Here is a 25,505-nt window from a genome sequence, read left to right on the forward strand (position 1 = left end):
GGCACAGTTTCTTTTAGCATGTCTTCGAACAGATAAGCTAACGAGGCAGTTTCACTGGTGCTTGACGTAAGCTCATTAGTGTTATATAACTTAAAGCTGTATGCAGCCATTCCATAATTAGAAATGATTCTATGTCTGTGCATTACAAGGGTTGCCTGCAATATCTGCAATACAGTCACTTTAAATCCATTTTTGTGCACACATGAGAAATGTAGTGAAACACTTGCTCCAACAGTATTGCCAGTGAGCAGGACACAGGCATGACCTTTCTGTCAGTTTACCTCAATGAGCTGAACAGACATACCCTTTAAAAATGCATGTTTAAGGGTTGTGAAAATTCACAATAGGAAAACCTGAGTGCTGTTACGAGAGGAAGGATTCATTAGAATTTTAAAATGCCCTTGGCCCTTCACTTCTGAGTGGAGTATTACATTTGGGAGACTTTGTTCATTGTACCATGGGGAGAAAGATTAGCTGGAGGGAAAATCACATTGTGGACTCTTCCCATTCAATGTTTATGTCGGTGTACTGAATTGAAGACAAATTGTAGAGATTTGCCCCCAGCTCTGGAGGAGTGAGTTGAGGTGAGTGCAAATATGTAGAGATTCCAGTGACATGTTGATAGGCAACCTAAAACCTGTTATAATCTCAAACAATACATAAATGTCTTCCCCAATCTGAAAGGTAATGTTCCTAATATCATAACGTAATGCATTTTATTCTGATTTATTTTTATAGGAGCTGATCTTTTTTCCAATTGCACAGAAGAGTGTAAAGCTCTGGGACACTCAGACCGCTGCTGGATGCCCAGCTTTGTGCCCACAGATAGCCGCCAAGGTCCGGATTATCGCAGTAATTTGCATGTCCCAGGAATGGACTCTGTGCCTGACACCGAGGTCTATGAAGCTCCAGAGCAGCCTGGTGAGAAATCTTTCTCCACGTTTGGAAAAGAAAAAACGCATCCCTCAAATTCGGAAAAGAAAGAATATGATGCACTTCTGCCCAACACACGTGCGCCTTATAAGCCACCATATTTAAGTGAGTATTCAGTAAAAACATTGCAGGCTACATCAATTTACCTTGCTTGTTAGGCGAAAAAAATCCTGCAAGGTAACTAAATTAGACTTAATGTACCTACAGTAAGTTTGGGAAATGACATCTTGGAATTTATTTTTTTTCCTTCAAATTCTTTGTATTTCTTTAAACAGTAAGTAGATTAATAGTTTTAATAGGGTGTAATAGCATGGTTGATCATCAAGTCTGAAACATGCAAAACTTAAAGTCACCTAAATTTAAATTAGTTCAGATTAAGTCATTTAGTGTGTGTTAAAAGTGCATACAGGGGTGTCTAACCATTTAAGTTAGTCTGACTTTATTTAAAATTACCCTATTGTTGCAAAAGACATCGGGCGCTTTGCACATTATTTGTGACTTACCGCTGGAACTGTGTTATCAGAATTCAGCAGATTGAGATTTCATCCTTGCAGTTTTGTGCCTTAGAGTCATATTGAGCCTCTCTCTGGAGTTGTACTGCAGCTTTAGTGGTTGACTTCTCAATTTGTTTTTGTTTGTGCTAGTTGGAATGAGCTTGTTACCTTTATATAAAATGGTATTATAGGATTGAAAAGTTCCAGTTTGAACTCAAAATATGCAATTTATCATGAATTTTACAAGCATATAAACAACAATTTTATTTGCTGTAATTGTGTTGTGACTCAATATAGAATTTGTGCAGCTGTGAAAACTGACCAGTGTTTTACTGCTCTGAAATCAAGTTAAGCACTGAATTCGATGTGCATTTTTAAACAGCCTGCTGATTGGTGTCCAAATACTGTTGCTGATGTTTATTATGAACGGATGGTCCTCCTGACTCTACCAGTATTGAAAACTGGGCTTTGGGGATGAGTTTGCTTGTAAAGGCAGAAGGTAGCTGAATTTTATGTTTGAAGAGTGCCCAAGATTCAGTTCCTGGTATGTACAGATATTACTGATCTTAGTTGAGCAGCTAGTCTGGTACTATAATCACCATTATGCCCCTAAGGAAAATAGCTTTGGAGCTTCACTCCTATTCACTTTACAGTTTTTCCTGGCAGAAGTGTGTTTGCAGATATCTGAGGAAAGAATTGTGCAAGTTTGCTAAAGCCAGATGATATTACCTATCAGGGCTCAGACAGGAAGAATGCCTACCTAGGCAAGATGTTATAGGGAGCCAAATGGCTGTGAAACCATACTCAGAAGGGAATCAATGCCACCAAGATGGAGCATGAAGTGAAGTGATCTAAAATACTGTTTAGTGGATCGGTAGTGAATTATTCTAATGTGAATATGAAAGTCTAGAGAATTTACTTGATAATTTGCAACTGTACTGCAACTTGGGTGAAGCTGAAGCTACCTTGTGTCAGTGATCTCATGTTTCAGTCTACAGTAAATGGTGCAGCAAAGTTTAAATGAAAACTAGCCTATTAAAATGCACATAATCACACACTAAAAGAGCACTTTTCATCTTCGTTGCTCTTAGCTTTGTGTGCCATGAGCACATAACGAGGAATGAAGAAAAAAATCAACCAAAGACAACAATTTATTCTTCTGTTGTTATGACAGGTATGAAAAGTTAGAGTTGTGTAATTGTCATCTGAAGTATCACATACAAGCAATGCACTGGGATGTTTTGATAAAGATTCCATTGTCATGTTGTAGTATATGGTCAATAAATCACACACTTCCTATAGATTTTTGTCAATTTATGCAGCTACCAAAATGCTTATTTATATAAGGCTTATTTATATTTGGAGTTGGAAATCTAAAGTGTTTGCACTTTTGGTTCTAAAATCAGCACATAACAGTTTCTTGAAATGTTCGCATGTAGTGTTTAGGAGGTTGAAGGTTGATCTGGAATTCAATATGTGAAACCTGCAGTTTGCTTTTTGCATTATGGGGGTGCTGAGTACATGGTGACTTCTCTGTGGATTCAGCCCCTTCTTCACTAATGAGCTTTGTATTCCTGTCGAAATTGTGAATCCTATAATGTTGCAAATGTTTTCTTTGAAGTTAATTATATTAAAAAGAATATCTTTCCGTTACAACTATTATTAAATGCTTTTACAGTTTATATTTATTAAGATCATTTAAAATTGGGTACTTAAATGACTATATTACATATTTCAATCAAATGGATTACCCATTCTTATAATGTGTTTTTGAGTTTGGTAGCCATTTCTATAATCCTTTTACCTACATTTAGCAAAGAATGCATAATGATAGGGGTAGTATTTTGGCATGGATCAGGGAATCTCTAACTAATAGAAGACATTGCGATAAATCATTAATTAGTGGGGTACTAGGGATCAGTGCTGGGGCCTCAGCTATTTAAAATCAGTGTTGATGACTTGGATCAGGGGATCAAGTGTACTGCTGTCAAATTTGTTGATAATACAAAAATAGATAGTTTAGAAGAGAACGTAGAGCGTGCAAAGGGAAAGATGGGTTAAGTGAATGGGCAAGAACTTGGCAGATGGAGTATAATGTGAGGCTATCCACTTCCTAAGGAAGGGTTAAATAAAATGATTATTTAATTGGAGTAAAACTACAAAATGTTGCAGTACAAAGGAATCTGGGGCTCCTTGTACATAAAACACTAAGTGTGCAGTTACCCCAAATTATTAAGAAGGATAATGGAATATTGGCCTTTATTGTAAGACATATGGATTATATAAGTAGGGAAGGTTTGATGCAACTTTATAAGGCAACAGTGAGGCTGTATCAAGAGTTTTTCATACAGTTTTGGTCTCCATAGTTAAGGGAGAATGTGCTTGTGATGGAGGCATGCAGAGAAGGTTCACAAGGTTGATTCCTGGGATGAAGAGGCTGATGTATGAAGAAAGGTTGAGCAGGACCTTTGCTGAATGATGGAAGAATGAGAGGTTATCTTATTGAAGGATACATTCTGAGGGGGACTGGATTCTGAGATAATGTTTCCCCTGGAGGAGCTACCAAGAACCGGGGACATAGCTTCAGATGGAGGTGAAGAGAAATTTCTTCTGAGCTGTAGATCTTTGGAAGACTCTGCCCCAGAAATCTATGGAAGCAGAATAAGTTAAATATATTTAATGAGGAAACTGAAGAAAAAGAAACATTTGAAACAAAACTTTTAAAATGAAACTTTAATATATTAGAGCCAACAACGTTCTTAGTGCAAATTGTTTACATTGGTTGATATTAATGTACAATGTGGAAATGGTTTTATTGTGAAATCTACTTGTTTTATTTTACTTTTGGATCTGAGATGAAATCCAGATTAGATTGACTACATTCATGTTCTCTGTTTGCTGTATTTATAGAGGTTCCATATGATGGTGTATTGTGCTAACAGTGTAAAACTGCTTAATTGGATGTTAATTTGGCAACAGATCATTTTTTAATGGCTGCTGTACGAAATTAACATGCTACAATTAGTAACAATCTTCTGAGATTGAAGTTGGAATTGAGGCAGATGAATGGGGTAGAGTCAATTTGGGTATGTTCAATGTAGACTTCAGGGAGCTGGAACAGAAAGTGTTCTATTTCCCCACATTAAAATCATGTGCTTTGATAAGGACACTTTAGGCAAAATCAGATAAAATGTGCTAATGAGTGTAATAAACGGCTGTAGGGAAGCGAAGATTAGAAATACATAAAAACAATGAGGAAATGTGTCAAAATAAACATCTGGAGATGCAGCTATGAGCAAAAGCTGAAGACATGTAAAATGAAAACTCATAATGAAGCTGAACATGGAGCTTGATGGAGTGTATATGCACTGAAATGGAGACTGCAGTTTTGGCTGGTTATGTTCAACCATAAAAGAGTAGAATCTGATATATCAAGTCAAGTTGAGTTTAATGTCATGTACACAAGTACGGTGAGATATAGGTACAACGAAAAACTTGCTTGCAGCAGCATCACCGGCACATAGGTTCTGACAACACACAGAATATAAATTATACATAAGTTATACAAAGCTGTGCAAAACAAGACATTAGTGCAAAGGAAACACAGAGACAGTCCATGGTAGTGCAAAAGGTGGTCAGTAGTGTTCCTGCGCTGAGGTAGGATTGGGAGACTGGTGACTGTTGAACTATGTATGCAAATTTTGTATTTGTCATAGGTAAAACTTATGCATGAAGCACAGGGAAGAAGTGCTGGTCTTATTTTATCCCTTATATTGATCAATTACCTGCTGAATGGCATCAAAATTGACAAGCTTTTTATTGATGGCACCACCATTCACAGGATCATTAATTTATTGTCTGAAAACAGGAACAGATTGAACAATTGTTGGTAGATATTGGGGAAAAAAAACTGAACAATAGCAGACAGATAGTATCCCAGCTTCAGAGCAGGGAATTTGGAATCAAAAGGGCTGTTAAAAATTATGTCCTCTGTAATATACCAATTGTTGTTCTTCGATTATGAGCATCTAAGTCTGCACAGTGGGTAATTAAGCCTGAATTATAGTGGAGCTGATGAAGATGCTGATCTGGTTGCAGAATAAGAATTATCAAACAATCTGAATACTGGTTACTATTGGTTTCTCCAATGAGCTAGAACTAGTGCCTTCCTGGTCTAATTGTTAGACTGAGGTCGTACTAGAATATTAAAGTCCTGGTTGTCAGTATATAAAACATTTGTTCTTATTCTTGCATCATTGTGAAGGCATTAAATCTCAGTGAATGGGAGATCTGCTACCAAAGAATCCGTTGCTTATGAAAGAGCTAACTCTTTAATGTTACAAGAGATAGACAGGCTGTCAGTCACATTTGTGATCACAAAAGTCACTTGTGCTTAAGCCTGAGACACAAATTGATGTCAGAAAGACGGAAGATACATCTTAACATTTACAACAAATCCAAATGATCTTCCCTGCAGCTAGGAGGAATGTTTTGTATATTAGGTTTTGTTTCTATCAATTGATAACTGCCCCAGTGTTTTTGCCTGGAAATATCTTTTACATGGAAGTAAATTAAAGCATTGTTGGCTGCAATAAGATGATTGAATTGTTAAATAGATTTCAGGAATTCATTGGAATGCCCCTTGGTCCCCAACCTCAAATTTTCCAGGGTCTTTGTGCCTTTTGGAACAATGCAATTCAATTTTACAAGACATCTACCCATTGTCTCGGACTGCACTAAACATCCAGAAAAATCAGAATATTTTCAAAGTGCTGAGATCGGGGCCATAAAGCTCAATTGGTCCCCATAGGCTGACCAGTGTATGTACCATATTGCTCATGGAGTTAGCTGATGTGGAACTGATACTTGCCAGAACTGTGTAGAACGGGCACATAGTGACATCAATCAGTGATCAATGAAAAGTGCATGATGCATGTACTCTATTGGGTTAAGCATAATTATTACCTTCATGTTGGGGTTCTGGTGGTGCAAAACAAGTGCCTGACTTTAAGTGTCACTTACCCTGAGCATGTGTTCACCAGCATTAAGAGCTCTTGCTGACTGCCCCTTACCCCATTACTAGCAGACTATTTAAAGGGATCATCAGTTGTAAATAGTTAACTGCTGACTAATTTCTACAACTGTTGTATAACTCTACAAGGGCATAGTACTTTACAGAGATTTTTAAAAGTTAAGTCCACAGGAATGGTATCCAACTGTTAAAGAATCTGGTCTTGACTTCAAGACTTTGCAAAAATCCACTGCTTCTAAACATGGGGACATTAGATGCTATTCCCTTGGAGTCCTGTAATTCAGAAGAAGAAGGCACACACCAGTGCAGACTGCTAAGAGAGTAAGATAAATAGCAGAAGTTCGATCAGCAGGTTGCTAAATCCATTCAGGTTCCTCAGTGAGCAACTTTCTACATGACCTCCAAGGAATAGTGCATGAGGCTTAAGCTGTATTAGGCTAAACACAACTGTAACCTTCACGTTGCTGGGTCTCTATCACCTTAAGCACTTTCTCATATGGTTAATCACGTAACATTATTATTAGATGCTTGCAGTTTAAGTTGGGATCTGATTCCCTGCGCTCCTAGTCAGACTGACTTTGTGATCCAACAGTACAAAAGAAACTGAATACAATTAATTTGGTGATGAGCTTGGAGGCAACAGCACCATATGGGTATGTAGAGAATCCTAGTAATTATGACCAAATATAAGAAGTGTGTGGAGCTTCTTGAGCAAATCTCCATATTCTTCAAGGTGAATGTCATTATGGAAGTTAAAAATGAAAATGCTAAAGAATGCAAGCTGTAATCTGTTAACAAATAAAATGCCATTCTTTTGATTGGCTATGATATACACTGTGCTGCCCATTTGGTAATGCCAAATCATGTGGTCAAACAACAATTTAATGAGATAGTGGAGGTTTTAGTCCAGTGCCTTCAGGAATGAACTGCGAGCACATCAGCAACATTTAAAAACCGTCTAGATAAAGTACATGGAGAGGAGAGGTTTAGAGGGATATGGGCTGAGTGTGGGCAAATGAGACTAGCTCACTGGGCAACACAGTCGGCATGGATGAGTTGGGCCAAAGGGGCTGCTTCCGTGCAGTATGACTCTATGCCCCAAGGTCTCATCTTTGCTGTGCACACCCCATGGCTGGACAGAGGATAAACAATTACATGAATCACAAATTTGATTAAGTCTTTGAGGAGGTAACAAAGAGGATTAGTGAGGGCTGGGAAGTAGCATTGTCTACATGGCTTTTGACAAGATCCTGAATGGTAGGCTGGTCCAGAAGGTGAGATCACATGGGATCCAGGGTGAGTTTGCCAATTGGATACAAAATTCACTTGGTGGAAGGAGTCAGAGGGTGGCAGTGGAGGGTTGTTTTTCAGATTGGAGGCCTGTGACCAGTGGTGTGCCACATGGATTAGTGCTGGGTCCCCTATTGTTTTTCATCTCTGTTAACAAATTGGATGAGAACATAAGTGGCATGATTTGCAAGTCTGCAGATGATACTAAAATTGGTGGTGTGGTGGACAGTGAAGAAAGTTGTCTAAGGTTACAACAGGATCTAGATGAACTGAGAAATTGGGCAAAGGAATGGCACATGGAACTTAACTCAGATGAGTGTGAGGTAATGTACTTTGGGAAGTTAAACCAGGGCAGGATATACAGAATAAATGGCAGGGCCCTAGGGAGTATTGTTAAACAGAGAGACCGAGGGGTGCAAGTACATAGTTTTCTGAAAGTAGCAACACAGGTGGTGAAAAAGGTGTATGGCATGCTTGCCTTCCTCAGACGAGGCATTGAGTACAAGAACTGGGACGTCATGTTACAAGTGTACAAGATGTTCGTGAGACTGCATTTGGAATATTGTGTGCAGTTCCAGTTGCCATTTTATAGGAAGGATGTGATTAAGCTAAAGAGGGTGCAGAAAAGTTTCACAAGGATGTCATAAGGAGAGCTGGAGGGCTGGAGTTATAAGGAGAGACTGGATAGGCAGGGATTGTTTTCCCTGAAGTGAAGGAGGCTGGAGGGTTGACCTTTTAGAGGTTTATAAAATCCTGAGGGGCATGGATAAGGTGAATGGTCACAGTCTTTTTCCCAGGGTAAGGGAGTCTAAAACTGGAGGCCATAAAAGGGACCTGAGGGGCAAGTTTTTCACACAGAGAGTGGTGGGTATATGGAACGAGCTACCAGAGGAAGTGGTAGAGGCATGTACAAATATAATATTTAAAAAATGGATGGATAGTAAAGGTTCAGAGGGATATGTCCCAAACACAGGCAAATGGGACTAGCTCAGGTAGGCAGTTTGGTCAACGTGGACAAGTTGGGTCAAAGGGCCTGTTTCCGTGCTGTGTAACTCTATGATCCTTGACTGTTAATCAGAGCCTTTTGTACCGTGGTCAGTTTGAGACATTTCTGAAGCATGCACTGCAGGATCCCTTTGTGAGTGGCCTTGCAGACAAAGATATTCAGACAGAGTGCCTTCATTCATGAGAGCTTGATTTTGAAAAGAACTGCAGAAAAGAGAGCACAAAGGACCTGGAGTTAATGGGCATGAGGGAGGTTTGGTCCCTACAGTATGCAGTGGAGCATTGTATGTGTATGATGGAAAGTACAATAAATGACCTTTTGTGGAAAATCCCATGGTCACATGGGCATGAAGCTTGGAAAGTCCTGTTCTTAATAGTTACTTCTAGTGAAATTTACTCTCCTATCAGTCAAAAAACAAAACACATTGAGCTGTTTAAGAAGAGCAGTCAAAAGTCTCCAAACATGGATATTTACACCAGGAATATTCCAAAGGCAGGAAGGCAGACTGGTGTAGTGCTTATGCAGAGGTGCTCTAAATGTGCTAGTGATGAACTAGGACCATGAAGCATGCATGCTTAATGAAATCAGCTCAGCACTTGCCACAGTGATCTTAAGACTTCTGTTATGTTAAACAGTCATGAATTGGAGATGGACCTTGATACAGCATTGGATTGCGCAGTGAGACCTGAAACATATAGACAGCCATTACTGACCAGCAGCAATTTCATGCTCTGAGGAAGCACTGAAGACTCTTGGCGAAATAATGTGTATGTTTTGCCCTGATGGCAGTGGGAATAGGTTACCATTGATTGAGGCAAATTATATGCACAACTTGAGAAAGAGGCGTAAGCTATTATTTCTGGAGCTATCCACTTTTACACATTTACTTGGGATGATTCTTCATCTTGGTTACAGTTCACAAGCCTCTACTAGCTATCTTTGGCCCACAATCATTTATTCCAATCCTGCCTGACTACTGCCTATATTGTTAGGCTGTGCTAGTCTGACAGGCTATGGTGGATACTTTGTTGTGGCCCTGATATGAGAAGACAACTTCCTACTTTGAACCAAAAGTGTTTATGATAGAGGCCATTGACAAAGAGTCTCCAGTCATAGCCGGGCAGACAGACAGGGCCAAACAGCAAGATGATATGTTAGGAAATTCAATAAGTATATCCATTCAGTGTGTCAAGGAAAACATTTGGCCATTTTGGTGAAGAGGGTCTGAGCTCAATGCACATCAGGGCTGGATAAAGCAGGGCCACAGGGTGATTCTCCAAACATGTTACAGGCCCATGTCCTCTGTGAAATTAGTGCTCAACTTGTATATTTCACATATGTAGAGGATGACTTGAGGTTGTGTATACTGGTTGCTAATCAGCTGGGATCTTGAGAATATCATTAAAAGAAAGAGATGGTTAACTTGAGTGTTTCAGTGGATGTATTTTGACTTTTTTGGGAATTTTCTGATTATTTCCTCATTGTGAGGCACATTCACTTGAGGTGCCAACATTGGATCTCTGTACCATCATGGACCAAACAGTTGAGGATCATAGGGCTTTGGTCCTGGACAATAGCTTGCAGTTCTAATTGGATCAGTTGGATATACCCTAACCTCACTTTGCACCTTCTAATGACCCATGTCATCCAGCTACCAAAGAGGAGGCCAAATGCTCTGTTCAGATTATGAAAGATAAACTTGAAGAAACAACAATTGATTTAACAGCAGCAGGGTTGCAGTATTTGTCCTTCCATGTAGGATGACATCTCACTTGAGCACAGGACATTCCACACTGGAGATGCTGATGGAATATTGACCAAGCGCAATATATTTTGTGCAATCCAATTTGGAAGGAAGGGAAGAGGAGCATGAAGGGATGGTTTGCAGTATGCAAATGGAAAAAGTTCAAGGTGGCAAATCAAGTAAGGGTACCTGGATCTTCTGGGCAGGTGCAACAGCTGCAATGAGACAGTGGACCCATTGCAGAAGTACTTGAGGCTAGTAATTATGAGTCAACTGCAGATGCAGAAAGGTTCATACAGGCTATTTACAGTTACTGGAGAAGATAAAATTGCTGATGGACAGAAATACCAGTGCAGCAAGGTTCTACAGATGTGGTCATTGTGGAACAGAAGGAAGTAAAATATTAGCTTGAGATACAGAGTTAATGGAATGTTACATAGAGTCTGGGAAAATGACTTACCAGCATCCAGAGCAGATGTTAAAGCACCGTATATATGACACTATAAACCATTATTGCTTGAGAAGGCATTTCCTCACTGAAATTGCCACCTGGACTAGCCACAACCCCAGTCATTGAGCAACATGAGAATCGGTTTGGCAATATCTTTCAAAATTACTTTTGCCTTGATTTTTTATAGGTTGGGCTTTTTTTTTAGTGTACCTACAGAATCTTGCAATATATCTACAGTATCTTGCAATTTACTATGCACTATTAGTCAATTACATATTATCTTTCAAGTGATCCAGATATATCCAGACAGCAGCAAATGAAAAGAACATGTGGGTTCTAGAAGACTGTATAATTCTTTACAGTGCAGGAAAGCCTTGATTGCATTCACAGTATTTTGTGGCTGCCACATGTTAATTCAGACACGTGCTGTAATCTAAAGTGATTCTACTCCTTCAATGTCTTAGCTGGAGTGTGCACATACACAGGGCACAACCTACATCTTTGCATTGGTCAAGATGCCTGTGTTCTGCAGCAGTCCACTGTGCCATTTGCATCATAGCTACCAGGACAAAGTAAACATTGGCAAATGAGATAAAGGTTATGGTGGATGAAATGTCACATACTTACACTGTAACACAATTGCACATTAGCATTGTGTATACAGTGAAAATGGTGGCGATGCATGAAATGTGGCAGAACAGATTTGTGCTCCATGGAGACATTTCCTCTTTTCTGAGGCAAAGGCAAAGTCTCCACAATTCCAGTCAGAGGATATATATATGTGTGTGTGTGTGTGTATATATATATATATATATATATATATATATGTATATATATATATATATATATATATATATAGAAAAAAATTCCGTGATATGACATAAACACGGATGGCAGCAGCCTGAGATAATGTAGGAGGAAGTTGAGCTTTTACAGCTAGTAAGCTGTGTTTTCTGGACAGAATTCCAGGTTTGCACTGCAGCCACATTGGGTGGCTTCTGCTTGTGCTGCAAGGAGCAATGGCATCAGTTGCTGTATGTTGGTTCAGTCCACGAGTGTGCTAATAGAGTTGCCCATCATGTTCCTAGTTTGAAATGATGGGCAACAATCTGTGTGCAAGATCCTGTGAAAGGATGATGCAGGACATTTTGTTCTTGCACATTGCGCATAGGTTTTCTGGACAGCATGCCAAAACAGCATGCCCAGATGTTTCATTGTACATATACATCAGCATGTTCCCATTGTTTTCCATCAACAAACTTTCTCTGAGTCCTCTACAGCAGAACCCATGTCAGAACTCATCCCATGGGGAGCTGACACTTGCACTGTTCTTTTCCCTTGTCCAAGCTGCAGTCCACCTGCCTCCAGTACCTCAGCACATATAAATCCACATCTAAAAGCCATTAATGGCTTGAAGTTTCAATATCTGAGCTGGTGGCAAGAACGTTAAAGCAACTGAATAAGAGTTTTTTCAAAGAAACCAGTGAGGAAGCTGCGGAGGCCCTGACTACAAGTTTTCAATCCTTTCTGGCTACAGGAATGGTGCCAGAGGTATGGAGGATTACTGATATATTGTTTAAAAAAAAGGGAAGAAGGGATAAACCAAGTAATTACAGGCCAGTTAAATTAACTTCAGTGGTGAGCAAATTATTGGAATTCATTCTGAAGGTATAAACCTTTGTTTAGAAAGGCACAAATTAATCAAGGGCAGCATGGATTTGTTAGGGGAAAGTTGTGTCTGACTAACGTAATTCAATTTTTTTTGAGGAGCTAACGAGGAGGGTCGATTAGAACAGTGCATTTGTTGCAATCTGCATAGATTTTAGCAAGGCTTTTAACAAAATATTACATGGCAGGCTGGTCAAAAATTAAAAGGCAGACTGCAAATTTGATCCAAAATTAATTCAGCAGCAGTAAGCAAGGAGTTATAGCTGATGGGTGCTTTTAACTGGAAGGCTGTTACTAATGGAGCTCTACAGGCCTTGGTACTCAGGCTTTAGTGTTTTGTAATGTATATTAATGATTTAGACTTAAATGTAGGGAGCATGATAAAGAAGTTTGGAGATGCTACAATAATTGGCCATGTGGTTGATAGCTCATGATATAAGGTGGGCGTTCTGACCATAAGAGCTTGTTAGTGAATGATTGAGGTGTGTGGCATTAAGTAACATCTAATGGCAGTGGTGGATGTGACAGATGAAAGTGCCCTTGACTACACTCTGCAGATCACTGAGCTTCTTGTAATATTTCAACCAGATTCTTAGTTTTTGACTTCTGATCCATAGGCATGTTTTCCTGTTATGTAACAAAATGTGACTTGACATCTTATGGAGTCATAGATTCATACACCACAGAAATGGGTCCTTCAGCCCACCATGCCCATGCCAACCTTTCTGCCCATCTATACTAATCCAATTTGCCACCATAGATCCTTACTCTTCTATATCTTGTCTATTCAGGTGCGTACCTAATTGTATCTTAAACATAGTGATCAAATCTGATTCCACTCCCTCCTCCAGCAGTGTGTTCCAGATATCAACTACTCTCTGTGTAAAACAAAACTTAACACTCAGATCCCGTTTAAAACTCTTTCCTCTCACCTTAAACCTATACCCTCTTGTTTTTGATAGCCCCACCATGGGGAAAAAGATTCTGACTATCTATTCTATCCATGCCTTTTATAATTTTATATACCTCTATCAGATCATCCTTCAGCCTTCCTGCAATCCAAGGAAAACAAGTCCAGCCTATCCAATCTCTCTCCATAACTAAAGACCTCCAAGCTAGGCAACATCCTGGTGAATCTCTTCTGCACTGTCTCCAGCACAACCACATCTTTCTGACAGTATGGGTCTTCTAATCCCTCAGTAATACAGAAACATCTCCCTTCTCCACTTTCACAAATAAAAAAAAAACTTCCAAGGCAGCTTTGGAACAGGTCTTATTGCATGGTGCCAAGTCAATTAGCATGTCACAATCACTTCCACAAGGACTTTCACTACTGCAGCCTCAATGCAGCTTCTCTTTAAGAGAACTTTTTAAGAGAAACTAACTAAGTAGAAAAACACGATGATGCTGGAGGAACTCAGCAGGTCAGGCAGCATCCGTGGAGAAAAGCAGGCAGTCAACGTTTCGGGTCAGGACCCTTCTTCAGGACTGAAGATAGGAAAAGGGGAAGGGAAATCCCTCCAATATATGGGAGGGAAAAGCAGAGCAGTGATAGGTGGACAAAAGAGGGGAGGCAGGGTGGGCACAAGGTGGTGATAGGTAGATGCAGGTAAGAGATAGTGATAGGCAGGTGTGGGAGAGGAGGGGAGAGCAGACCCACTGGGGGATGGGTAAAAGGAAAGAAGAGAGAGGGGAAAAAATGAGGCTAGGAAAGGGAAGAGGAGAAGAAGCAAAGGGGGGGCGGGTGGGGTGGTTTGTGGGGAATGGAGGTGGGGATTACCTAAAGTGGGAGAATTCAATATTCATGCCGTTAGGCTGCAAGGTTCCAAGATGGAAAATGAGGTGCTGTTCCTTTAGTTTCTGCTTGGAATTCATTGAAAGTTAAAATGTGGGTTCAGCTGACCACCAAGGTTCCTCTGTGTGTAAGACAACTGCTTATTAGAATCCATGTGCCTGTTTTTGGGATCTCTCCAACTTAGCTTCCTTGGCATTGTGGAGAACCAAAGGGATTCATGTATCATGCACAACAATCACTAAAATATAATGCTCAGTTGTAAAGAGAGCTAATTAATGGTGGCCATGTCTCCAGTGACTGGAATACAAAATTGAATGAAGCACTGCTTCATTGGTATAGACCTTTCGTCAATTATCATTCAGTGCACTGTATTTATTTTTAGCTATCACAATTTATGAAGGGTATATTGGCATTGGAAAAGGTTCCATACAGATATACCCGAACTACACTTAGTGGAAATAATCGGATTTGAGGACACGGTATGTGAACTTGTTTCCTATTCTCTTGAGTTTAAGAGGGTCAAGGGTGATCTAATTGAGGTATTTAAAATGATAAAAGATTTCAGAGGGTAGATAAAAAGATGTTGTTTTATCTCCTGGGGAATCCCAAGTCAGCAAGCCTAATCTAAAAATAGACCAGGCCATCAAGGAATAGTGTCACGAACTGCATTTTCATACGAAGTGCAGGAGAAATCTGGAATATGGAACAGTAAAAGGCTATGGACGCTGGGTTAACTGAAATTTTCATGTCTGAATTCGATACATTTTTGTTCAGTAAACATTTCAAATGATTACATAACAAAGGCAGGTAAGATGGAGTTGAAGTACTGATTAGCCGCAATCCAGCTGAATGGCAGAACAAACTCCGAGCTGATGACATTTGCCTTCCTCCAATGCTTTAATCAACCTCTGATCTTACAGAGAAATGGTAATAATTGGAAGGAATGCTGCATTCATTTGCAAGTTTGATGACTGGTTGTATCATCAATGTTAATATATAAGTGTTTAAACTTATCTAAGATTGTTTGAAAATGAAAGATCAGCGGTAATAATGGGTAAGAACAAACATATGTTTCAACAGTCCCATACTGATTATTTCCTATATCCCGTCTTTGATACGATCATTTCCTCTCTCTCTTTGGCAAAATTTCACATCAGAATAAAATTCCAAAGTGCACTGGTGCCTACATAAGAACATGCATACAAATTAGCAGTAAGAGTAGGTCACTCTATCTCATTCTACCTTTTGATAAAACCTATGACTGATCTCATTGTAATTTCAAATTTTCATCCCCCACTTTCTCTGACAACCTTTTACCAACATGTTCAGGATGAATCTATTTACCTTTGTCATAAAAATCTTCAAAGACTCTCCCTCCACTGCCCTGTGAGGAAGGGAGTTCCAAAGACTCACTACCCTCTGAAAGAAAAGAAACTGGGTTTCATCTCTTATCTTTAATGGTTGATTACTTAGTTTTACACAATAGCCCCAGTTCTAGATTCTCCCACAAAAGGAACCATGCTCTCCATCCTGTCAAGACTCCTCAGGATCCTATGTGTTTCAATGAAGTCTCATTTCACTTTTCTAAATTTCTGTCCAACCTTTCCTCAGAAGACAACCCATCCATTCCAGATATTAGTCCAGTAAACCTCCTCTGAACTCCAACACACTGACGTCCGTCCGTAAATAAGAAGACCAATACTATGCTCAGTACTCCAGATGTGGTCTCACCAATGCCCAATATAACTGAAGCATAACATTCCTATTTTTGCATTCAATTCCCCTTACAATAAACAATAACATTTTGTTAGCTTTCCTAATTACTTGTACCATCTGCATACTAGCCATTTGTGAATCATGCACTGGGACATTCAGATCCCTCTGCATCTCAGAGCTTTGCAGTCTGTCACCATTGCTGTTTTTTTTCACTTTTCCCGTCAAAATGGACAATTTCACATTTGCCCACACCATAGTCCATTTGCCAGATTTTTGTCCATTCAGTTAATTGACTTGTGTGGCCTCCATACATATCGTTACGATTTACTTTTCTAGCTTTCTATGTGTCCACAGTGAATTTGTAACCGTATCTTCAATGCCTTCATCTAAGTTATTTACATAAATTGCAAAAAGTTGAGGTCCCAGTATCAATTGCTGTGGCACACCTCTCGTTATATCTTGCCAACTAGAAGACCTATTTATGCCTACTGTTTCTGTTTGTCAGCCAACCTTTTATCAATATGTTACTTCCTACACTATAAACTTTTATTTTCCACAATATTCTTTGTGCCACCACAGCAAATGCCTTCTGAAAATCTAAGTATAGAACATCAACCAGTTCCTGTTTATCTGCCGCATCTTCCTTCAAAGAAGCACAAAAAAGTTGGTCAAATATGATTTTCTTTTCACCAAACCATGTTGACTAAGCCTGATTACTTTGAAAATTTCAAAGTGACCTGCTCTACAGTCTTTGATAATAGCATTTGATATTTTTGTTATGACAAATGTTAAGCTAACTGGCCTGTAGTTTCCTGCTCTATCTCCCTTCCTTTTTGGTAAAAAATGAGCTACAAATTTTTAAACTTGTTTGCATTTCCTTTTAAATTAAGGTTGTCCTTCAGCTTCAAATTGTGGGCATTTTTGTGCTGTGGGCATTGACTTCTGGAAACTAGACTGAGTCAAATCAATTTATTTCTTAGAGAATTCTTTCAAACATTAAGTTATACCTTCACTTCAAAAGCCTGGTTTAAAATCTGGCCTCAAGCATTAATTAACAGTGGTGCAAACCTACTCTGGCACCTGGTTTCCTTTTTAAACTGTTCCTTAAGTAATGGGCTCAAACTATTTACTTTTTGCCAGTAGTTCTGAAGAGAACCAGTTGCAACATTCTTTGTATGCCCATTTCATTTCTGACCTTGTGCCTGTGCAGTGCAGGGATGAGCTGAAGGTCAGAGGTTGGTATTCCTGGTCTCCTGCTCCATCACTAAATCAGTGGTGAGTAAAGAGGTGGGGCACAAATGTCTTGAGCTGAGGGGTCAGATGAATTTAACATCCAGCCCCTAGGCCTTACACCAGGCATTGCAAGCATGCAAAGTCTGGCCTCATTCACTAGATTGGAGTCGCCGAACTTGACTGAAAAGATATGTGATTTGTTTTTTTTTCCTTTTCAAATTCTAATACTTATCCATTTCATTTTTAAATGGTAATCTTTTTATTATTTAGATCCATTTCAATCTTCTTTAAATATCTGTGAACAGCAGAGACATGTAAAAACTATTGGAAAGCCTTCACAAGCAGCAAGCTGTCAAAAGGCTATCACAGTACTCTGGGGGAAGGGACTCTGAGGCCTGTTCTCTGTTGTGAGATGCTGGCATTTTGAACCACGGGACCCCCAAAAATAAGTGTGACTGAGGGAAAAGCAAATGGGTGAACATGCATAATGGGCAGAATTAATCACAATATGTCCTTCTGTAGCTTGATATTCCTTTGAATTGCAATTATTGCTGTTGCTGACATCAAAGAAATAGGGACTGTAGTTTTGATTTACAATGCAAATTGAAATTGGTAGAGGAACGTAACAACAGGTAGCTGAATTGACATCACCAATTTCAAAATGTAAAAATGTCTCCTGAAACATATAAGGAACATATGGAACATGAAATATGTATTCACAACCTAATCTTGTCACTCCACAAAACAAGTAGGATTTGCTCTGATTGAAATTTGCACACCTACTCAGTCTCCTGAGGAAGGCAATCAAGGTCTGACATTTCTCCCAGTTCTAAATGATAAATCAAATCAAACACCAAGATGTTAATCCATTCTTACAATTTGCACTGTTCTACTCTGAGCAATTGCTTTTCATAGATGACTCAGCCACAGCACAATTGTGTTCTACAAAGCATTTAATTATCTGTTTTCATACATATCCCTATAGGGTTTGATTCCATTGTTAACGAGGTACTGGCTATCTTTTTTTCAAAGGGTTAATAGAGTGCAGTATTAAAGGGTTTTTGACAAGCTTCTGTTCCGGATATCTATTTCTGATAAATATCTTCAAATCTCACATCTCCTTTGAGGCCTGTTAACATCACACCCATATGCCCTCATAGCGTGTTTGTAGTCAAAGTAACCTACCCAAATTCATTTGACTTTTATTTTCCATAACATTGTTTCCTTAATGTCCTTTTCTCCAATGGAAGCAATTTGACCTCTGAGCCTTTCTTCACATGCTTTTGGGATTCATTACTTCTCCAATATACCAGAGTCCTTTTGAAGTTATGTTGTCAAGACAGTATAGGTCCTGGTTCTAGATGGTCAAATGAGTTTTACTTGCACTTCAGTATCTTCCAGATGTAACCAGTCGTAATTGGCACCAACATTACACTGATTGAATATTCCAGTGAATTACAACAAATTGTAATTCTTATCCACCCATTTATTTCATTACTAATGTTACTTTACAAGTTTCTTTGCTGTCATTTTTATTTAATCTTTGCTGAAAGAAACTTGTCATTTTTAACTGATCCTTTTGATTTGTCCATGTCTCAGAATGTTATTGGAGATGTACCTTTAAAGCACCTTAACTGCATCCACGGAATGTGGTATGTGGGTGGGGATCAGTACTGTGGAGGCAAGGGCTGTAGGTGGTCTGTGGATGACATGGTAAGCAAAAAAATAAAAGGGGATGTGTACAAATTGAGTTCCCAGGTAGCTCAGAGGCGTCTCCAAGTTGTGCAGAAGCAGGCCTCACGAGCACTGTGAAAAACTATTTCTGCAGGGGTGACCTGTGGCTTGCACAGATTATTCTGAGATGAATAAAAATTGCTCTGATGCGAATAACAATTGCTCTGATGCCATGGCATGTGTCTGGGGTCTTTTGTGGATCATGTTGTGAATCATGGTGTGAGTCCTTAAATTTTGTTCTCTGTTTTTCTGTAGAAATTAGATCACATGGTGCCCACAAATGTGGAAATCTATTTCCTGGGCAAGATTGATTCTGGTAACTCAGGGATCCAAAATGATAGTAGATGGACAGAAGAGTGAAAGCAGGAGAAACCTTTCACATGGGGTTTTGAGGCTCCAGAATATACAACCAAAGTTAACGTTTGAAATAAAGGTTATGTCAAAAAGTACAACTAGATTTAGGATTATGAATCATTGAATTGTTATGGCACTAGAAGAGGCTATTTGGTCTATTGAGGCTTTGCCTGCACCTGATAGACCAATCCCATCAGCCCCATTGTGCTGCTCACAAAGTTTAAGAAGTGGTTGAAGCAATGGGACATGCAAGTGCTCCTGTTTTGAGACTTGAAGTTACCTGGAAACTTCTGGACCAGTTTGAGCATTTTCATCCAGGGATTCCTATGATTCAGTGAGGCTGTGACATTTTCTAAGGAGGTTTTGAAACTTACGGAGATTTTCTCTGTCCTCCTGCCATGATGGAGTTCAGAGCAGTGCACTCACTTCAAGAACATTGCATCAGGAATGCAGATAATGTGTACTGCATATTGGAGCTGGTTGATTGTGATCGGAGCTTCAATGCTATTTGTTGCCCTGGGAGATGATGCTGACATTGAGCAGTTTGTCTGGTTTGTCAGTTGGATTAAGATGTTTCTGCTGATACTTCACAAATGTTTTGAGGTGCTTGAGGCCTAGAGCCTTCCTTGTGCACCAGAATCTCTGGCCCAAAGGTGGGTGGTAGACCACAAGGTTGGTGTGGAATTTGGACTCTGAACAGTCATCTTCAGAGTCAGCTGAAGACTGTGGTGGATTTTATAATTGATGTCTGATACAACTGAGAGGAACCTACTGAGATTTAGGATGAGTCTTACATTGCCAAGGATCTGTTCATGGATCATGGATTTTGAGGGTTGGTTGCTGGGTTGGTAAAGAACTTTTGTTTTCCAGATGTTTCATGTAAAGGGTTATTTTCTTGTACATTTCAGTGAATGAAGCAAAGAATGTTTAAAGTTTAGCTTCTGAATGTGCAGATACACCAGCATTGTCTGCTTTCTGTAAGTTTCTGATCTGGGTTCTACAGTGGAGGTAATAAATGTTGAACACTTTACTGCTCATGCTATAGACTAATCACACACCACCAGGGAGCTTATTGGAGATGAGATAAAATATCTCAGAGTGGAAGATTGAGAAGAGGGTTGGTACATTGAGAAAAGTCTCAACACAATGACACAGCTTTGATGGACTATGCTGGGATTGAGTCAGTGATCGATCCATTGATGCAAACCATGCCGAGCATTTTATCATGGAGCAGTCTCAAGATGGTGAGAAAGGCAGATTGAAATTTGGGGACAGGCAGATTTGAGAAGGATTCTACATTGCTGAAGACAGCAGTTTCTTTGAGGTCAAAAAAAGGTAATGTAGTGTGGTTGGTACTGTTTCCTGTTCACAATTTGAATTTGTCCACAAATTCTAGGAAAAGTTCTTTGGTCATCAGTGGGAGTTGGTTGAATGGGATTCTTACAGTGAATTTCCCTTTGTCAGACATCAGCAAGGCTCCTCAGTAATAAACACAATCAGACATCTCCGTTCTTGAAGATGGTCATGATTATGGTGTTCTTGAGATGCCCTGGCATGTTCTGTTCTTCCCAGATGACGGCGTTGTAGTCAAGAATTCAAGCCAGCTTACTTCCCACCATGTTCCAAGTGTACTTGCCAAATATAATTAATGAGAATTTTTCAAAAGCAATAATAATGCTATCTAGGCTAATTTTTTTAAAACGACTGAAGTAAGGGCTTACAAGCTATGTGGCTTGACCTTTTCTGTACAGAATTATATTAACATTGCTGCACTGAAACAGGCAATTCAAATAAAATCAAAACTGCAACCCTGCAAAAATCTCATGGACTACCAGGCCGCAGTGATCCCTGCACTCCTCTATGTTGCTGAGACATGGGTACCTACAAATAAACACCCCAAAGCACAGGAGTATTACCATCAAAGCTGTCTCTATAAAATCTTCCAAGTCTACTGACAGGATAAGGGAGCCAGTGTCAGCACCCTCTTCCAGGTCATCCCAGAACTGGGGCCCAATTACACTCGGTCAGCTTTGATGGCAGCCCATGTTCTTCACATTACCAACTTTTGAATTCCAAATCAGACACTTTTTTTGAAGCTCCATCATGACAAGGAAGCACATCATCTCCCGTATTACATGTCTACCTATCTTAACAAGCAACTTCTGCCTCATGTGTGAAGTCCAACATTGGCTTCATCAGCCACCTCAGAACTAGAGCGAAACAAATCAACTTCCATCCCAAGAAAGCCTAAGAAGAATAAGAATAGGAAGCAGTGCAAACATGTGGGAAGAAAAATAATCAATGTGACATTTTGGGTGGATCATCTGTACTGTAAGTTTAATGTAAACTTAGACACATAATAAGGTTCAAGCCAGCTAGCTTCCTTCAGTCACTTTAAAAGCCTAGCCTAAAGAACATTTTCGTTATTACTTTTTGAAAATCCACATAAATTATAACTGGCTGCTAGCCATTGTCCACTAGAATTTAGAAGCATGATTCATTACTTTTCTAAGTCCAAACTATCTGCTGCATATGGCCAATGAATTCTTTAAATGAACATCGATAGCACTCCATAAAATGCTGTCCATTATCAGTCTAAACTGGATTCTGGCCATGATTCCTGAACTGAAAAGACAGTTAAGTGTGCTAGCACACTACAGCACCTGGGTCCCTCTCTGTTTGACAAAATGCCTGGAATAGTTCTGTTTTGGAACTTTCCCAGTGTCTATGGTAGGAAGGCAGGTTGAAAGATGAGGTACGCTCTTGGGATTCAGTACTGGTAGAAATTAGTCCGCTGTTTTTCTTCAAGTTTGTGTGTGAAACTTTAAAATGAAGTCGATGTACCTTTTTGAAAATTGAGAAAGCTTGTAAATAGCAGAACTAGTTAGCTGTTGGGCCAAGCACAAGGCTATGCTGAAGCAAATTTAAAATTAGTAAGCTTAGCAAGAAATAAAAAGTGGAGCAGAAAAACTCATGCTCTTTCGATGTCATAATAACAGGAGGACAAAGAGAAAGGGAGAAAGTAAGCTCAAGGCTAAAGGCACAGTTTATAAAAATAAATAAAATATAATAAGCATAATAAATGACATTTCTGGAAGTGTTTGAACTTATTTGTCAGAGTGTATAAGTAACAAAACATTTTAATAAAGTCTTAAGTGCCATACAATAGCTCTTTTACATTTTCTCACAGCTCCAGTGACGCAATGCAATCCTGACTTTCCGTGTTGTCCATATGGAGTTTGCGCATTGTGCCCGTGAATATGTGGGTTTCCCCTGGTTGCTCTGGTTTCCCCCCACATCCCACAGGTGTGCTGATTGGTTGGTTTAATTGGCCACTCAAAATTACCCCTAGTGTAAGTGGACGGCAGGAGAAAGGGGGGAGTTGATGGGTTTGTGGGAGAGAATGGGTCACCGGAAAATAAAGGGGGAATGGGATTGATGGGGATGTTCTGAGAGCCAACATTGAGAAAGAGCTGAGTAGCCTCTTCATATATCATAAGGAAATATGAGAGAAATGATGGAGTTCTGTTTAAAAGGAATGACAATAATAATATCACAGCTCGCATTAAACACATGCTATGTCCCACATGGGCTTCAGGGCTTGGATGGTCCTGAAGTAGAGTTTCCAGATAGATTCGAAGGGAATTATATTTATTTACACAATGAAAATAAAAAAAAATTGGAAGGCTGTTTAAAAATCCCTGAGCAAAATGTTACACATTTTTTATTATCAATAAAAGTTAGTCTCCAAAGTGTTCAAATACCTGTGGTTCAGTGGAGTAGACAATATATTTCTTAGTGAAACCCTTGAGAGGACCTATGACTTACCACGTGTGATAATTAGCACATGGACTGCCAGGGAACATTTAACACACTGGGAGAAGACCTGTAGTTCCCATATTTCTGAAGAAGGAAAATTCATGCAGGTCAATTGCATATCCTCTACCCCGGTCTCTATAATAAAAAAGCAAATGAAGTAAATAATTAGGCACCAATAGAAGTGACACACACAAAATGCTGGAGGAATTTAGCAAGTCAGGCAGCATCTATGAAGGGAAATAAATAGTCGATGTTTCAGATCAAGACCCTTCATCAGGACTGGAGAGGAAGAGGGCAGAAGCCAGAATAAGAAGGTTGGGGGAGAGGGAGGAACACAAGCTGGCAGGTGATAGGTGAGTCCAGGTGAGAGGGGGAAGGGAGGTGGGTGGGGGAGTGGGGATGAAAGGGAGTGATGTAAGAAGCTGAGAGTTGATAGGTAGAAGAGGCAAAGGGGTGAAGAAGGAGGAATCCGGTAGGAGAAGGCAGTGGACCATGGAATAAAGGGAAGGAGGTGGGGAATAGATGGGCAGGTCATGATGGTGGGGGAGGGGAAACAGAAGGGGTAAGGGGCCATAGGAATGAGGGAAAACAAAGGGGGGAGGGAAGAGGGGAGGGGTTACCGGAAGTTGGAGAATCGATGTTGAGGCTGCCAGGTTGGAGACTACCAAGGCGGAATATGAGGTGTTGCTCCTCCAACCTGTCCCGGGTCTCATTGTGGCAGTAGAAGAGGCCATGGATAGACGTGTTGGTATGGGAGTGGGAAGTGAAATTGAAATGGATGGCCTCTGGGAGATCCTGGCTTTTGTGGCGGACAGAGCGAAAGTGCTCAGCGAAACGGTCATCCAATCTGCATTGGGTCTTACCAATGTAGGGGAGGCTGCGCCAGGAGCATCGGATGCAATGAATGACAGCCTCAGATTCAAAAGTGAAGTGGTGCCTCACCTGGAAGGACTGTCTAAGGCCCTGAATGGTGGTGAGGGAGGAGGTGTAGAGACAGGTGTAGCATTTTGCACAGTTGCAGGGATAAGTGCTGGGAGGGTCATTGATGGGGAGGGATGAGTGGATAAGGGAGAGAGCGGTCCCAGCGGAAAGCACGGGGGGGGGGGAGGAGGAGATGTGCCTGGTGGTGGGATTCCATTGGAGATGGCGGAAGTTGCAGAGAATGATGTGTTGGAGGCTGAGGCTTGTGGGGTGGTGGGTGAGGACAAAGGGACCCCTGTCCCTCTTATGTTGGGGGGTGAGGACAGACGTACAAGAAATGGAGGAGATGTGGGTGAGAGCTGCATTGATGGTGGTGGAAGGGAAACCCCGTTTACTGAAAAAAGAGGACATCTCTGATGTCCTGGAATGGAAAGCCTCATCATGGGAACAGATGCGGCAGAGGAACTGAGAGAAGGGGATAGCATCCTTGCAAGTGACAGGGTGGGAAGAGGTGTAGTTGAGGTAACTGTAGGAGTCAGTGGGTTTGTAAGAGATTTCTGTGGCTAATCTGTCTCTGGAGATGGAGGTAGAGAGTTCAAGAAAGGGGAGAGAGGTGTTAGAGATGGCTCCAGATTCCAACATCTGCAGAATCTCTTGCGTAACAAATAGAAGTGAACTCATTTAAAATAACCTAATAAATGCTAGACAATTATGTTGCCCGAGAGGTAGAAGCCTATAACTAACCTTCCAGATAGTTTGAGGAGGTAACAACATACTTACACTGATGGGTAAATTGATTGTGCACACTGGTTTCCACATCACTTTAGCTGAAGTGCTACATAAGTTACTGCTTTTCCAGTTAGGTTCAATGTCTGCCTAGGTTATGGCATGGATGTAGATTATTAGCAGGATAAGGGAGGAAAACTTAGGATAATTGTAATTGAGATTTGGCTAACTTGAGGGAGACTTGAGTTGGATGGTTGAAGAGTCCATGCAGGAATTCCTTGTGTTCTCATTACACATACATAACCTGGATTATCCTTAACAATGCAAGGTAATTACATTTGCAGGTGACATTTAACAAAGAGGAACTGTGTGCTCAGAAGAAACAAGTCAAGAAAATTATTGTAAAATTATTCCTCCTGTCTTTTTTAAGTCCAGTTTTGCAACAAGGAGCTTAACCCAATGACAAACTTTGTTGGAAATTTGAACTTAGCAGGTGGTGCTTTGAAATTTCCAATTGTTAGATGTTCAGCTGTTTAATAGTTGGAAAATCAGGTGCAATGTATGCCTGAATTCCCTGTGCGCACTATCA

The 25,505-nt window shown here is 40.1% G+C and overlaps 1 protein-coding gene across 1 annotated transcript in view; it reads left to right on the forward strand.

Annotated features, from left to right (window-relative positions):
• pcdh10a (protocadherin 10a) overlaps positions 1–25,505 on the forward strand; it is a 58,125-nt gene that overhangs the window by 20,927 nt on the left and 11,693 nt on the right. The window contains 1 exon segment of the mRNA XM_052010376.1: positions 739–1,038. Within this exon segment, the coding sequence (XP_051866336.1) occupies positions 739–1,038 (300 nt within the window).

The sequence above is a fragment of the Pristis pectinata genome, chromosome 2, assembly GCF_009764475.1.
Source record: "Pristis pectinata isolate sPriPec2 chromosome 2, sPriPec2.1.pri, whole genome shotgun sequence".
Classification (NCBI taxonomy): Eukaryota; Metazoa; Chordata; class Chondrichthyes; order Rhinopristiformes; family Pristidae; genus Pristis; species Pristis pectinata.